This window comes from Camelus ferus, chromosome 12, assembly GCF_009834535.1.
Source record: "Camelus ferus isolate YT-003-E chromosome 12, BCGSAC_Cfer_1.0, whole genome shotgun sequence".
NCBI classification, from domain to species: Eukaryota; Metazoa; Chordata; class Mammalia; order Artiodactyla; family Camelidae; genus Camelus; species Camelus ferus.
The window spans coordinates 55,954,814-55,967,775 of record NC_045707.1 but is presented as its reverse complement, the minus strand read 5'-3'; the positions used below and the strand labels follow the sequence as shown (position 1 = coordinate 55,967,775).

The following is a 12,962-nucleotide window of genomic DNA, read 5'->3' as shown; positions in this document are numbered from 1 at the left end:
TTTTTTTTTTTTACCTAAATATTTGGCATATTCTTTGGAAGATTCCAAGCACCATTCTGAATGTTTTTGGGGAAGATGGTTCTGTACAGTGCCGGAATGTGTGCAGTAAGAGATCGCATTACCAGTGAATCATTAAAATTGGGGTATAGTGTCTGTCCTTCCCCCCACCCCCACTGCCTCTTCAGGACTTAGATTGTTTGAAGTCACCAAATTGTTACTCAGGTTGAAAGTGCTTGCCAGAAAATTCTCATTAACATGGATGTCTTTTGGCTTTTCTCTTATAATTTTGTCTTTCTCTTAAAATAATTAAGTCCATTATTAAAGTTATTTTATTTATTTTAAAGTTTATTTTTTATTTTATTTTTGAAAAGTTATCATCAACATGAAAAATTTGAGATTCACAGGGAGTCTTATTAAATGTTTGATGTCACTGATGTCATTGAGAGTACCAGAGTAGCAGATGAAATCCAGTTTATAAATTCTACAAGGAGAATCAAGACAGTTAAATGGGGACTGGCATAGACATAGAGGTTTTCCTCATTATCCGAAAGTAGATTGTTCCTGTGGAACCTTTTGTAAGCTGAAATGGCGTAAAGCAAAGAACAGTTACTTGGACACACCTTGCTAAATGATGCATAAAATAAATCAAGATAAAGTGCAGATGCTCAGATGCTCACAGTTCAAAGCTATGACAGCTTGATGCTGAGATGCTGAGTGAGGTTCTCAAGGAAGAAACTTGGCAGTGTCACTTTCAGTGCTTGGGGTACGTACTGCCTCTATAAATGGCCCCCTGAAAAAACAAATGCTGAACCTATTACACGCTTCACCTTTTTCTGTATAGTGAAAATCCTTGGATTTTTTGGTTTTGTTCTGTTAACGAAAACAGGTACTACTTTAGGGCTTTTATAAAAAGCAAAGTGGCACAAAGTGAATTTTTGGAAAGCAGGGGATACCTGTAGCTAAATGCCATTTCTCCTTTGAGCCATGCAGAATCCTATATGCTGCATATTCTTTGGCATGTCTGTTCTTTGTTTTCCCCGGAATTTAAACTATAAAATGAAGGAAGACAATTACTAGACGTCTATTATATCTCATATAGAGTGCTAAGTACTTCTGCATCATGGTCTCATTTTGACATGGTACCAATTCCAAGAGGGAAAGGGGAATGTATTCAACCCATTTTATAGAGGTCAAGAAATTGAAGGTTTGGTTATTGGTATTTTAGAGAGGAACAAGAAGAAAAGATACTCATCAAAAGTTACATACAGCATAGGATCCCACAGTCCATTTTCTTAACTCAAAATATCCATAAGCGTGTTTAAAGGAGATAGAATTGAAGTCACATATTTGAAACCTAATGCTGTGTTTTAAAGGTTCATTTAAAAATATTTTTCATCTCTAAGTGTTAAGTAAAGTCTTCCAATGCTGTACTGATGATGATCTTAATTTTTTTCCCCCTCTCTTTTGGTTTCAGAGGAAGAACTTGTCTCTTTTTCTCAGCATTAGTTTGTTAACTTTCTGGGGGACTTTCCTTTTGGGTGCCCGTTTATACTGGATGGGAAACAAACCACCAAGCTTTTCCAACTCTGACAACCCAGCCGCTGATTCGGACAGCCTCCTGGCTCGCACGCTCACCTTCTTCTACTTGCCAACCAAGAACCTCTGGCTGTTGCTATGCCCAGACACCCTCAGTTTTGATTGGTCGATGGATGCCGTGCCTCTGCTCAAAACAATTTGTGACTGGAGAAACCTACACACTGTGGCCTTCTATACTGGACTCCTCCTCCTCGCCTACTACTGTTTGAAGAGCCCAAGCGTAGAAACAGAATGCAACGGGAAATTTGTAACAAACGGCAAGCAGAATGCAAATGGACATAGCTGCCATTCAGACGTGGAGTACCGGAACTCAGAGATTAAGCCCAGCTTTGCATCCAAAGTAGAAAATGGCATTAAAAATAATGCATCACAGAGAACACAGCTTCCTTCTACGGAGAACATTGTTGTTCTGTCTTTATCTTTGTTAGTAATACCCTTTGTTCCTGCCACGAACCTGTTTTTCTATGTCGGCTTTGTAATTGCAGAGCGAGTATTGTACATTCCTAGTATGGGCTTCTGCCTCCTCATTACTGTGGGTGCCAGAGCCCTTTATGTCAAAGTCCAAAAGCGGTTTCTCAAGACCTTGATTTTTTATGCAACGGCTACATTAATTGTTTTCTATGGACTCAAGACCGCAATCAGGAATGGAGACTGGCAGAATGAGGAAATGCTCTATAGGTCAGGGATAAAAGTAAACCCTGCTAAAGGTAATATTTTATTTTATGCTTTTGCCTGGACAGTTTACTCTTTCTGCCTTTTTATATCTTTACTTCTTGCCTTAAAACACAGCATTAAGGAAGAAGAGGTCCGATTATGTAATACTTGTATCTTTCTGTTTTTTTTTTTAAGAGAGAGCAGTACAGCTGCTTTAGAGGCATATCCAGCATTCCATATTTGGGACAGGGATGTGTTTCCCTATGTTCCTGACTACATTTGTCCAGAGGAGTAGCAGTCCTGTTGTGTAAAAATACTGACTATCGTAAGAATTTAGAAAAATGCTTGGTTGCCACAGTTTAAAATACTGATATGGACGACATCTCTTTTCATCATGTAATAGAAGTCAGGTTATCCTACGTAAGTATACTTTAGCTCTTCCGTTTTCCAAACATCGCCTGAGGAAATACCACAAGGCTTACACTGACATCTTTAAGAGATTTGGAGGTAAGGCTACCTTTGAGTCTTGGCATCGTGTCTGTAGGCGTCAGTGTGCACGCGTGCAAGAGTGATTCACCCTTAGCTTTGCAGGGGCTCAATAATCTGGGTGTTGCGAAGCAGTTAGCATATTCTGCTTTGAATCCTTAAAGTCACTTAAGGAAATACACTTTTCGCTATACAAGGGAAGATTGAGCATCTTTTTCATTATTGTTTTTGATGGAGAAAATTATTTTAGCAAATCTCAAAATCATTAGAGTAGAAAGGAGACTTTAAAGCATAAATGAATAGTCAACAAGCTGTTAACAGTGGTTTCTCTGGTTTAGGCAATGAAATGATGATGGAAGCTAGAGAGCAGTTGAATGAAAATAAATGTACATTTTAAGAGCAGAAATGTATCAAAGTACAGAGTGCCAGGGAATCTTGTTCTTCATAAGCCATTTTTCAGTGATTTATCCTTTAAATTACGGTTGCTTGCGTAGCATTTATACATGGCTTTTTCTACTTTTTTCCAACACAATTCTGTACCAGTAGTCAAATATTGAAAGTATGAAACTGTTCCAAGTGAGTGAAGTGGCCTGCTGATATATATCCAAAGATTTGGACACCCCAGAAACAACTTTGGCATCCTTATATGATTACCAATTAAGTCAAGAATTCAGTGGGCAACTATACATTTCTTTAAGCCAAGGGACTAATTGTTGGTACTTACAATGCTTAATAGGTTGCAGGGATTTTCTTGGGAGTAGAAACATTAAAATTGAACTAGTACCTAGCATAGAATTCCTGAATTCTTATGGAAAAATCCTTACCATGTGCCTTTTGTAGGTTGTGAGTGCTGCACAGTCTATTGAGTGCCTGAACTCAAATCTTGCTGTAAAAATTGTTGCGATCAGTTCTCTCAGAAGGCTTTTCAGCTAGTTTTCTTTACTGGTAGATATATGTATATAAAACAAGGCTATGTTGCCAGTTTATCTTCTTGCTGTTTAAAAGAGATCCATGCTAGGGAATTAAAAGAAAAACTCCAGCATGTTAATTTCATAGCACAGTTGTTCTCAGGATTTATTAAATTTATTGGTTAAGTTTCAGGTTAAGCTACTGTAACGAACAGCCAAGATAACAGTGGCTTAAATACGATAGAAGCTTTATTCTTTCATGTAGCAATCTGAGCGTGTGCGGTCTTGAGCTGATAAGATGGCGCCATGGGTTTTCAGGATCCCTGCTCCTTTGCTTTTGTTCCCTTGCCATCTCAGTACTGTCACCCTGTCCACATGGTCCAGGATACCTCATTATCACATCGGCACTTCAGCTAACAGGAGGAGGGAGAGAAAGGGCAAGTGGTGGGTGTACCCATTCTGTTCAAGAGCATACCACAGAAATTGCTCCCAGACTATTGGCCACACCTATGTGCATGGGAGGCCGGGAAATATTATCTTTATTCTGGGAAGCCAAGTACCCAGCCAGATTTTATTACTCTTGAAGAAGAGGGCAAATGTTGAGATGCTGGTCTAAGCAGCAGTCTCTGTCCCAGAGAAGGCGAAAGCATTCTGTAAACTCCTAGATGACATACCGCTGGCAGTTATGATTCTGACTTTGCTGGGGTTACTCTGGTGACATGGTTTAAATGCTTGATTATTTCTTCATGTATCCATTCACTCAGTAAAACAATTATTAAGCATTTCCTTGGTTTCCAGTATATTTCCATGTCTCCTCCCTATTACCTAAGAGGTGCTGTAGTATTTAGGTACTCCTAACACAACCGAGCAGTAGTATAAGCCCTTTGAGATATCAAAAGTTGAATTCTTGTGAATTTGTTTTTAAAATTTCTTTCTTTTTTTTTTAAAATGGAGACACTGGGGATTGAACCCAGTATCTCATGCATGCTAAACATGCATTCTACCACTGAGCTATACCCACACACTCTTCCCCAAAATTGAATTCTTAAATAACCTCCCTTCCCAACCTGCATCCCAGCCAACTGCAGCATTTACCATCCCAGTTGACGGCAATTCCATTTTCCCCCAAGCTCTGACCAATACTTAGAAGTCATCCATCCATACCTCTTTTTTTTTTTTTTTCCTGTATCCTACGTTCTTTTCATCAGCAAATCCTCTCTGCTCCGTCTTCAAAAGTACATCCAGAACTTCACCACGTTTTACCACCGCCGTGCCTCCTATCATGGCCCCAAGCCACCATCGCCTCGCATCAGATTATTACTAAAAGCCTCTCACTTGATCTCCCTGCTTCTGTTTTCTTGCCTGTTTAGCATGGCTTCCTAATGTTTTAGTGAAAGTCATACATGATGTGTCAGGTAATAGGAATTTAGGCAGATAAGCTTAATGTGAGCTTCAGTGTTAATCTGGCTGGGAGTTGGATAGGGGTTTAATATTTGCTGTAGCTGTAGGTGCCAGAGGCATTGTATTTTGCTGGGGTCCTTGTTCTTGTCTCCCCTGTTGTCTTCAGGTTTCCCCAAGAACTCAGAGCCTCGAACCCCCTAGATGTGTTGGTTAAATGTTGGGAGGAGAGGTGTTCTCTTGATGATTCGATCCTCGTGCCTCTGGGCTGTAACCTTTGTGAGCGTTTCTTTGCTTTCCCTTCCTCTCCTGGTTGGGACAGGAAGGGCAGAGGGGTCAGGAGTGAGAGGGAGTGCCTGTCTGCCACAGCTTTGGGAAAAGGCTGTGGGAAGGTCTCTCATTAGAAAGTAGACCTTTGTTATGGAGGAGGACTGGGGCTTATTTCAAAAGGTTTATTTTTCTTCTCCTCCTACAGAGCCAGGAGAGCCCCTTTCTTGGCTCTTCCATTTGAGAACCTGGTGGGGTGCTTGGAGGTAAAAGCCACAAAAGAGTAGAGGCGTTAGGACTGTGGCCTCCAGGGGTTTCTCACTCGTACTTCACAAGTCCACCTTCAGCTTCCAGAAACTCTCAAAATTGCCAGTTACTTGTTCCTATCAGCTTCTGCCCCAAGTCATCTCATCTCTGCGGGACTGGATTTTCCTATCTCTCTAAGTTTCAAGGTGATGGTTTGCCCTATGACCTAAATTCAATGATGACTCCAAGAAAAGCCATTGATTTTTCAGTTTGTTTGGCTTTTTCTTGCTCTAGGAATGGGGGTGATGAGTTCCAATCTTTTCACCTGTCTGAGCTGAACTCCTGCTTCTGTTTTTATAAATTAACAGCCCTAATGATTCTTTTGAAACATAAGCCAGAGTAGGACATTCACTGCCCCTACCCACCACGGGCACTCATTTATCCCAAAGTCAAAGCACACGGTCATAGGCTCCACACTACATCTCCCAGCCTTCCCTTCACTCCAGCCCTCCTGGCCCCCAAGTTCTTGCTTCAGGGCTTTTGCAGTTGTCATTGCTTCTTCTTGGAATGTGTTTCCCAGGATAGTCTCACCTCTGTCCCCCTCACCTCTTCTAGGTCTTCGGTCATATGTTTCATTCCCAGTAAATGTACTTTATGTAAAATTGGCCACCCTTTGAAAAAATTGCAGCTCTTCCTCTTCTGCTGCCTTATCCAGCATTCTTTATCCTCTTTCTGTGCTTTGTTTTTCTCATAACGCTTTTTATCTTTTGCCATACTGTGTTTTCCATGTTTATGTCTCTGCTGTTTGAATGTGCTGTCAGTATACACTAAAATGTGTGACATAAGAAGTCAAGGAATTGTGCATTTGTAAAATGTATGTAGTGAGTAGGACACTGCCCAGGAGAGAGAAGACTCAGTAATGAATACACTGACAAATCAATGTCAATCACAATCCTTCTCCTTAAAGAGTTGATATAACCTGTTTAGAGGTAAGATGTACATGCATTAAAGGAGATGAAAGTATACAGTATGCTATTGACAGACCAGGTACTGAGGCATGTTCCATATATAAGATGGGTAGAATTGGGAGCGGAGTTAACTTTGGATTCCCTGGCTGCCTTCTGTGACATATGCTTCCATTTTGATAAAATGCAAAGCTCTTGAAATCCAGGTTCCTTAATTTTTCTATTTATAACATGCTAATAATATAGCTGTGGCTACAGTTACTTCCTTAGCAATTATGAGACTGGTAGTAATCTTCCTTAAGGTAGATTTTCCTTAGTCTGTTACGTTATTTGAGCCTGCCCAATGGTCAGAAACCCTTTAAAGCCAGTCTTTCGTCAGGTTTTCTGAGATTACAGTTATTTCATTGAATTAGGTTTTTTTTTTTTTTTTTTTTTTACTACTTTGAAAGCCTTTTCAAATCTTGGAGTATTTCCGTCTACCATGTGCTTTAACAGAATATGATTTTAAGCCTCATGAAGCATTATAGGTGAAAGTGTCTGCCTTCAGTGATGGGTCCTGCAGACAGCTGCCAGTCATTAGCTGATTGGATGCAAATGATGATGGGTAGAGCCTGTCATGGGGACTGTGTTGCTAATTTATGGTTTAAATCTGGATAGTGGAGAAATGATAGCTGATTTGGACTATGTAAACCACAAGTCCTATCTCATTATGTGGTTGATAATGTCAGGAAAATACTAGACATAGTTGATTACTGTAGTTTGCTGATTTCACAGTGACTCTTTGCATTTTTGTGCTTTGGAAAGAGGAAATTTTCTCTGATGACTGCTTTAATAAGCAAGCCATATAATACTTGAAAGTTTTTTTTTTGGTGTGTTTAAAATACTGTATTTGATTAACCATGTTGATGAGTATTTGCTTGAAAAAAGCATTTCTTAATTCATGACAAAGTGGTTAAATGTATAATCACTATTGCTTTTGCCTCTGGTCTCATTTAAATTCCCAAGTGTCTTTGGCTTTTATAGAATTTGGCACCACTGATTTCTGCTACATTGGCTTTCAAGGCGCACTACACGATGTTGACTCTTTCTTTCATTTTCTGCAGCTCTCTCTTGTATGGTTTTGCCTCCTTCCAAAACTAATTCATTCTTCAAGATTCTGCTCAAAGACTGCCTTTTTTCCCTTTATGTATAGAATCTAGAAAACTACCTGGTATACAGTAGGGGGTCAATAAATGTGTCATTGAATTTCTAAGTTAGTCTCCCCGTGACCTCATATCTGTGTGGAATTTCTCCACCTAGGTGATTTGTCAGCCTCTCAAAATCATCACCAGTCTTCCCTAAAACCACCTACTAGCTGACTTCCTTATTAATAAAGGTCATAGGCACAGACTAACAGAATTATGGATAAACAGGAACATATACATAAAAAAGAACAATAGCATATAGGCAGCATATCTGGTATGCTAAAAAGGCATTTACATTTTTTCAAATTTTACATTAAAAATCAAATCAGCTCTATAGAATGATTGCTTTAAGAACATATGACTATGACTTTTGTTTGGAAACAATTTCTTAGAATAATTAGGAACAATTAAGCAGCGTTCATCCAAAGAAAATTTAACAAGCTAATGTTTACTTAATGCCTGCTTCTAATGTAAACATGTAAATGGTAGATTAAAAAATGATGTATGTTGAATGTTGCACATATGTGAAACTCAAGGTGATTACTTCAGACATCCTATATTCAACCCCTCCTTATGCAAATGAAAAATATTTCTCATTTAGATATAGAAAAACAGAGACAAAATGGTTGTTTCAGCCATGTGACATTTGACAATTTTCTATTCCCCTGGCTTTCTGTAAAATTGACATTTCTGTGTCAACTTCACATGGTTTCAGATTTTAAGAAATAAGTATGTTGAAGGAGTATCATTTCACATAGGAAACAATTCATAGTTTAAATGAAATCTAAACCTCTAAGTCATGTGAAACTTGACTAATTCGTTGTGGATTTTATGGTCTAAGTTTTTGATTACCTCTAATTGACTGTCTTCTTTAACTGTGGTAAATTGCAATGAACCAGCGCTTTGAAACTGTGTAATAAATTTTATTATACTTCTTAGGTAATTTGTCATGTTGCTTCTAAAGTAAGATGAAAAAATTTCAAAAGAGGTTCAGATTTTTATAAAAAAATAAAATTTAGCAGTTAAGTCAGGAAGGAAAACCAGTATAATATTTTGTTAAGATTGGCTGGCCTGAGTTAAAAAGCTGGAAAATATAGATTTTCATTTTTAACAGAAATGTGGGAGGAGATAGCTAGCTAAAAGCCCCCAAAAAGGCTGATTAAGAGAAAAATAACACAGAGTTGACCCAGGCTTCCATATGGTAAAGAAATTGTTTTTTTCTGATCAGGTTGTCTCTTCTGAGTGAAAAAAAAAATATATATGAAATAATATAAAACAAGAATAAAATGAAAATGTCTCATTGGCTCAACTAAAATATTTTTAAAATTAAATATGCTAAATTATTAAATTCAGGCCTCCTTTAAACATTTTAGTCTTGAGGAAATCAACTATGGTTGTTTCTCAGGTTGGATTAAGTCACAGAAGTTCAAAAGCATATGGTTTCCTTGCCTCTAAGAATGGAGTGGCACATAAATCTTTTCCTTGGTTCCAGCTCTAATGCCTGCAAGTATAGTTGTGTAGGGAAAAAAAAAAAGAGACAACCCAGACCACAACAGACTCTGTGAAAATGGTCCTATGGTATATTACCGATGAAGTAGTTGACATACTGCTGACCCTGTCTTTGGAATTATCCGTAACGAAACTCTTGGAATCGTTCTGGGTTTTTGCAAATCCTCAAACCTAGAATGTGTTGCCTTAGGTTGAATATCTTTACCAGTGGCTATATTTCAAAGGAACTGAAACTCACATATGATTAAAATAAGTATGAAGTTACATTATTCTGATGTCTGTAATGGTTTTTGTATTTGATTCTTAAAATGCTCTAACATTTCTTTGCTTTTCTTTTATTAAATACATGAAATATGTCAGTCACCGAGAAATATACACACACATCATATTTGTACCATTTAAAGAATACTACTAAAACAGATAACCCATTTTGCAGATTAAGAGAAAGTCATTACCAGAGTCTTTGATTACCTCTCCACATTCCTCTCCTTACTTCACAGTTTTCTTTCTTTTACTTGTTTTCTCTTATTTTCTGCTAGAATTTCCGTTACTATGTTAAACAGAAGTGATGACAGTAGGATTTTTGTCTCATCCTTGTTTAAAGAAGAATGTTTTAAATATTTCACCATGAGTTAGATGCATTTTATAAGTTTTTCAGTAGGGAGCTTTTATCAGTAGAGTTTTCCTCTTATTTCTAATTTAAGATTTCTTTTGATAAAATAATATTGATCATGGTAGGGATCCCCCACCACTGAATCTATTAATTTATGTTAATGATTTATGTTAATAGACTTTCTTTTTTTAAATTTATTTTTGGGGGAGGTAATTAGATTTGTTTATTTCTTTATATTCAGTTTTAATAGAGCTACTAGGAATTGAACCCAGAACCTTGTGCATGCTAAGCACACACTCTACCACTGAGCTATATACCTCTCCCTTATTAATAGACTTACTAAGGTTGAACCTACTTTGCATTCCTGGAATGCATTACTTATAATATTGTATTTATAGTCTTCTAAATTTGCTTTTCACCCACGTTCCTGAATGAGATCAGTACTTCCCTTCAGGGGGCTTGAGTTTGTGTGGCTGCTGCAGTCCGAATTCCCTTTTGAAGCCAATTAAATCCCCAGCCCTGGTGCCTCATAGTTTCGCAGATATAAGCAGAATGCCATTTTCAGGACAGTTTAACCTTCTGGACTCCTGCTTTCTAGTGGTTTCTAGACTTGAAGATGCACTTTACTTTCCCATCAGTTAATACATTCATTAATAACTATTGTATTTTCTATCTAGCCTTTTTATGTCTTCTGGACAAGGAGGGAACCTCTCTGAGTTTCACAATACTACCCAAAAGGGAAACCTAAGAAAGATCTTTGAATCTGCCTCTATTAAGGAATGAGTTAGCTATGTTAGAAGTTGCATTTGAGACTAGAGTTGTGTTTGTTTAAGACATAGCTGATATTTTTGAATTTTTAAATTCTCCTTCAGCAAAAGAGAACCAAACTGCTAAAGTAAGCCAAAAAAGTGTATTAGAGCACTGTCTCAGGCAGAATCAGATTACAGGTATTTTTGACCCTTATAAAATATAGAAGGGTAAAAGATGTTCATTTTCTGCTGTGATATAAAGTTATAGATAATGTCACAGAAACAGCAGATTTTTGAGAAGACAAACACATGTTTTTTAGTTTTACTCTTATTATACATGCACACCTATTACTGGTGACCATGGAAATAAAGGAAAATTCCAGTTAAGTCTCAAGGGATTATGGAAAAACCTGAGATGTTCCAAGTCATATAATTCCTGGAAAAGACTTGGATGTAGAGGACTGTTTATATGTAGCTCTATGGGAAGATGACTAAGATAAAGTATGAGCCCTATTTTTATACATATGGGTGTTAAGTTAGAAATCTCATCTTTTTAATTTTGCCTATCAGTATTTATGTGTAATGTAAAAATATGAATCTTACCATCCAGGGTACCATCTAGCAAAAAAAACGCATGTGTGCTTACGAAAAAATTAAATAAGGATCAAATGCTATAAGTTTTGATTTAAAAATGATAATATTGTTTTCTGAGTAAGAAACCACAATCTGATTTGATTAAATTGTAGATAGAAAGCAACACACAAAAATAAAAGACAAACAAAAAAACTCTTCTTGAGGGCAGAACTATGTTAGAGGCTTTTATTGTGTCTTATATTTAGGATTCTAAATGACAATGATAGCTGCCACTCTGATCATTTATTCAGTCACAATTCGGTTTCTTCACATTGGAGTGGAGCCGTACATTTTAATTAGGAGAACTTTTTCTCTAAAAATTGTAAGTTTAGGAAGAAGGAACTAGATTAGATATACAATACAATAGCTGAGAGTCAGATTTTGACAAGAGCAGATAACTGAGGTGTCAACCAACTTTTTTTCTTAAGTGTAGTTCTTTGCCTGGTTGGCAGAGAAACTCACAGTTTTATAATGTTTGGGGCCCTGTGTGTTGTAACTGGGAGTATGTATATTAAAGAAATGTGATAAACATTTTTTTCTTCTTTTCCCCTCTTCTCTTTTTTGGGAAAAGAAAGTAAATTTCTCAAGTTCTGTATTAGGAGACTACCAGCAAAGACCAGGCCTGAGATACTTGAGATACTATCTAGTTTTACTTTATCAGGTGGCTTACTCTCTTTGAGTTTTACAAATAAAGCTTTGGTGGTTTGGATGGTTTGCAATACTGGTATAGAACACCTCATTTCTCCACTTACTCAGTTTTCAAATAATCTGAATATTTTCCAAGGATGGTTTCAAGTCACAGTCTCTCTGGTGGTTAAACTTGAGTGATGTTGTCCATATTCATGTGAGTGTTGAGAACAGTTTTAAAGTAGAGGTAACTTTCTGGGCTTATATAAAGAAAACATGAGTATATTAATGATAGCGTACAAACCCTTTTACACTCTGGGACAATGATTTTGAGGGTTTTTTTGGGGGGCAAGCAGTACAGTCACTAAAATTCTTTTTGTGCTGTACCTTTGGGCTCTGTGGTGCGATTCTAGAAACAAGAGGCTCTAAGTGGTACTTTGGTTAGAGGCCTGCCATGCTTTGGTTGTGGCTTTGTTTCTCAGCTCATTTCCAAACTAAGCCTGGAGTAATATTTACTTCTGAAGTTTTAAGTTAAAAGTTCAGGCTTAAAGAAGAATATCCGAACCCCAATCCTGATGATTTCACAGGAAAATACAGCTTTTCTGTGGGTTTTAATCCACCTACCATGAAAATCGTCTGAATGACAACATTATTTCAGACTCATGGATGGGATATATGGGTTTATGCCTCTAAAACCACATTATGTAGTCATAATTTCTAGTTGGTAATATTCATTAGTGACTAATATGTGTCCAGTGGATGTGTTCAGTGTGAAAGATCCTTTCATGGCCTCTGAGGATTCCCTGTTGGGATCCAATCCAGTTAAGATTAGAGCTTTGGGAGAATGGGCTAGTCCTCTTTTCTATAGAACTCATAGAAGTCATCATTCTTAGAGAACTGGTGTGGGAATGTCATTTTGTGCATTGACACTTCTGGTCTTGCCTGTTTACTTTAGCCTTTTATGTACTTGCTTCCTTTTGCTGTTTGAAAGTAGATCTTTATGAGCTGTGCATTTATGACTGCTAAATGAGTGATAGCATTTTTTGGTTCAATATCATTTTTCAAGAGATGCAAAAATGTCTCATACAAGTATTTGCTGCATGGCCTTTCATGTCCTGTGGCAGAAG

General features: G+C 37.4%; 1 protein-coding gene across 3 annotated transcripts in view; it reads left to right on the top strand.

Annotated features, from left to right (window-relative positions):
* Positions 1-12,962, top strand: part of TMTC2 (transmembrane O-mannosyltransferase targeting cadherins 2) — a 481,539-nt gene that overhangs the window by 308,565 nt on the left and 160,012 nt on the right. For all 3 annotated transcript variants that reach the window (XM_032493821.1, XM_032493820.1, XM_006189277.3), the window contains exon 3: positions 1,475-2,303. In XM_032493821.1, coding sequence (XP_032349712.1) covers positions 1,475-2,303 — 829 coding nt within the window. The remainder of the gene's footprint in view (positions 1-1,474; positions 2,304-12,962) is intronic.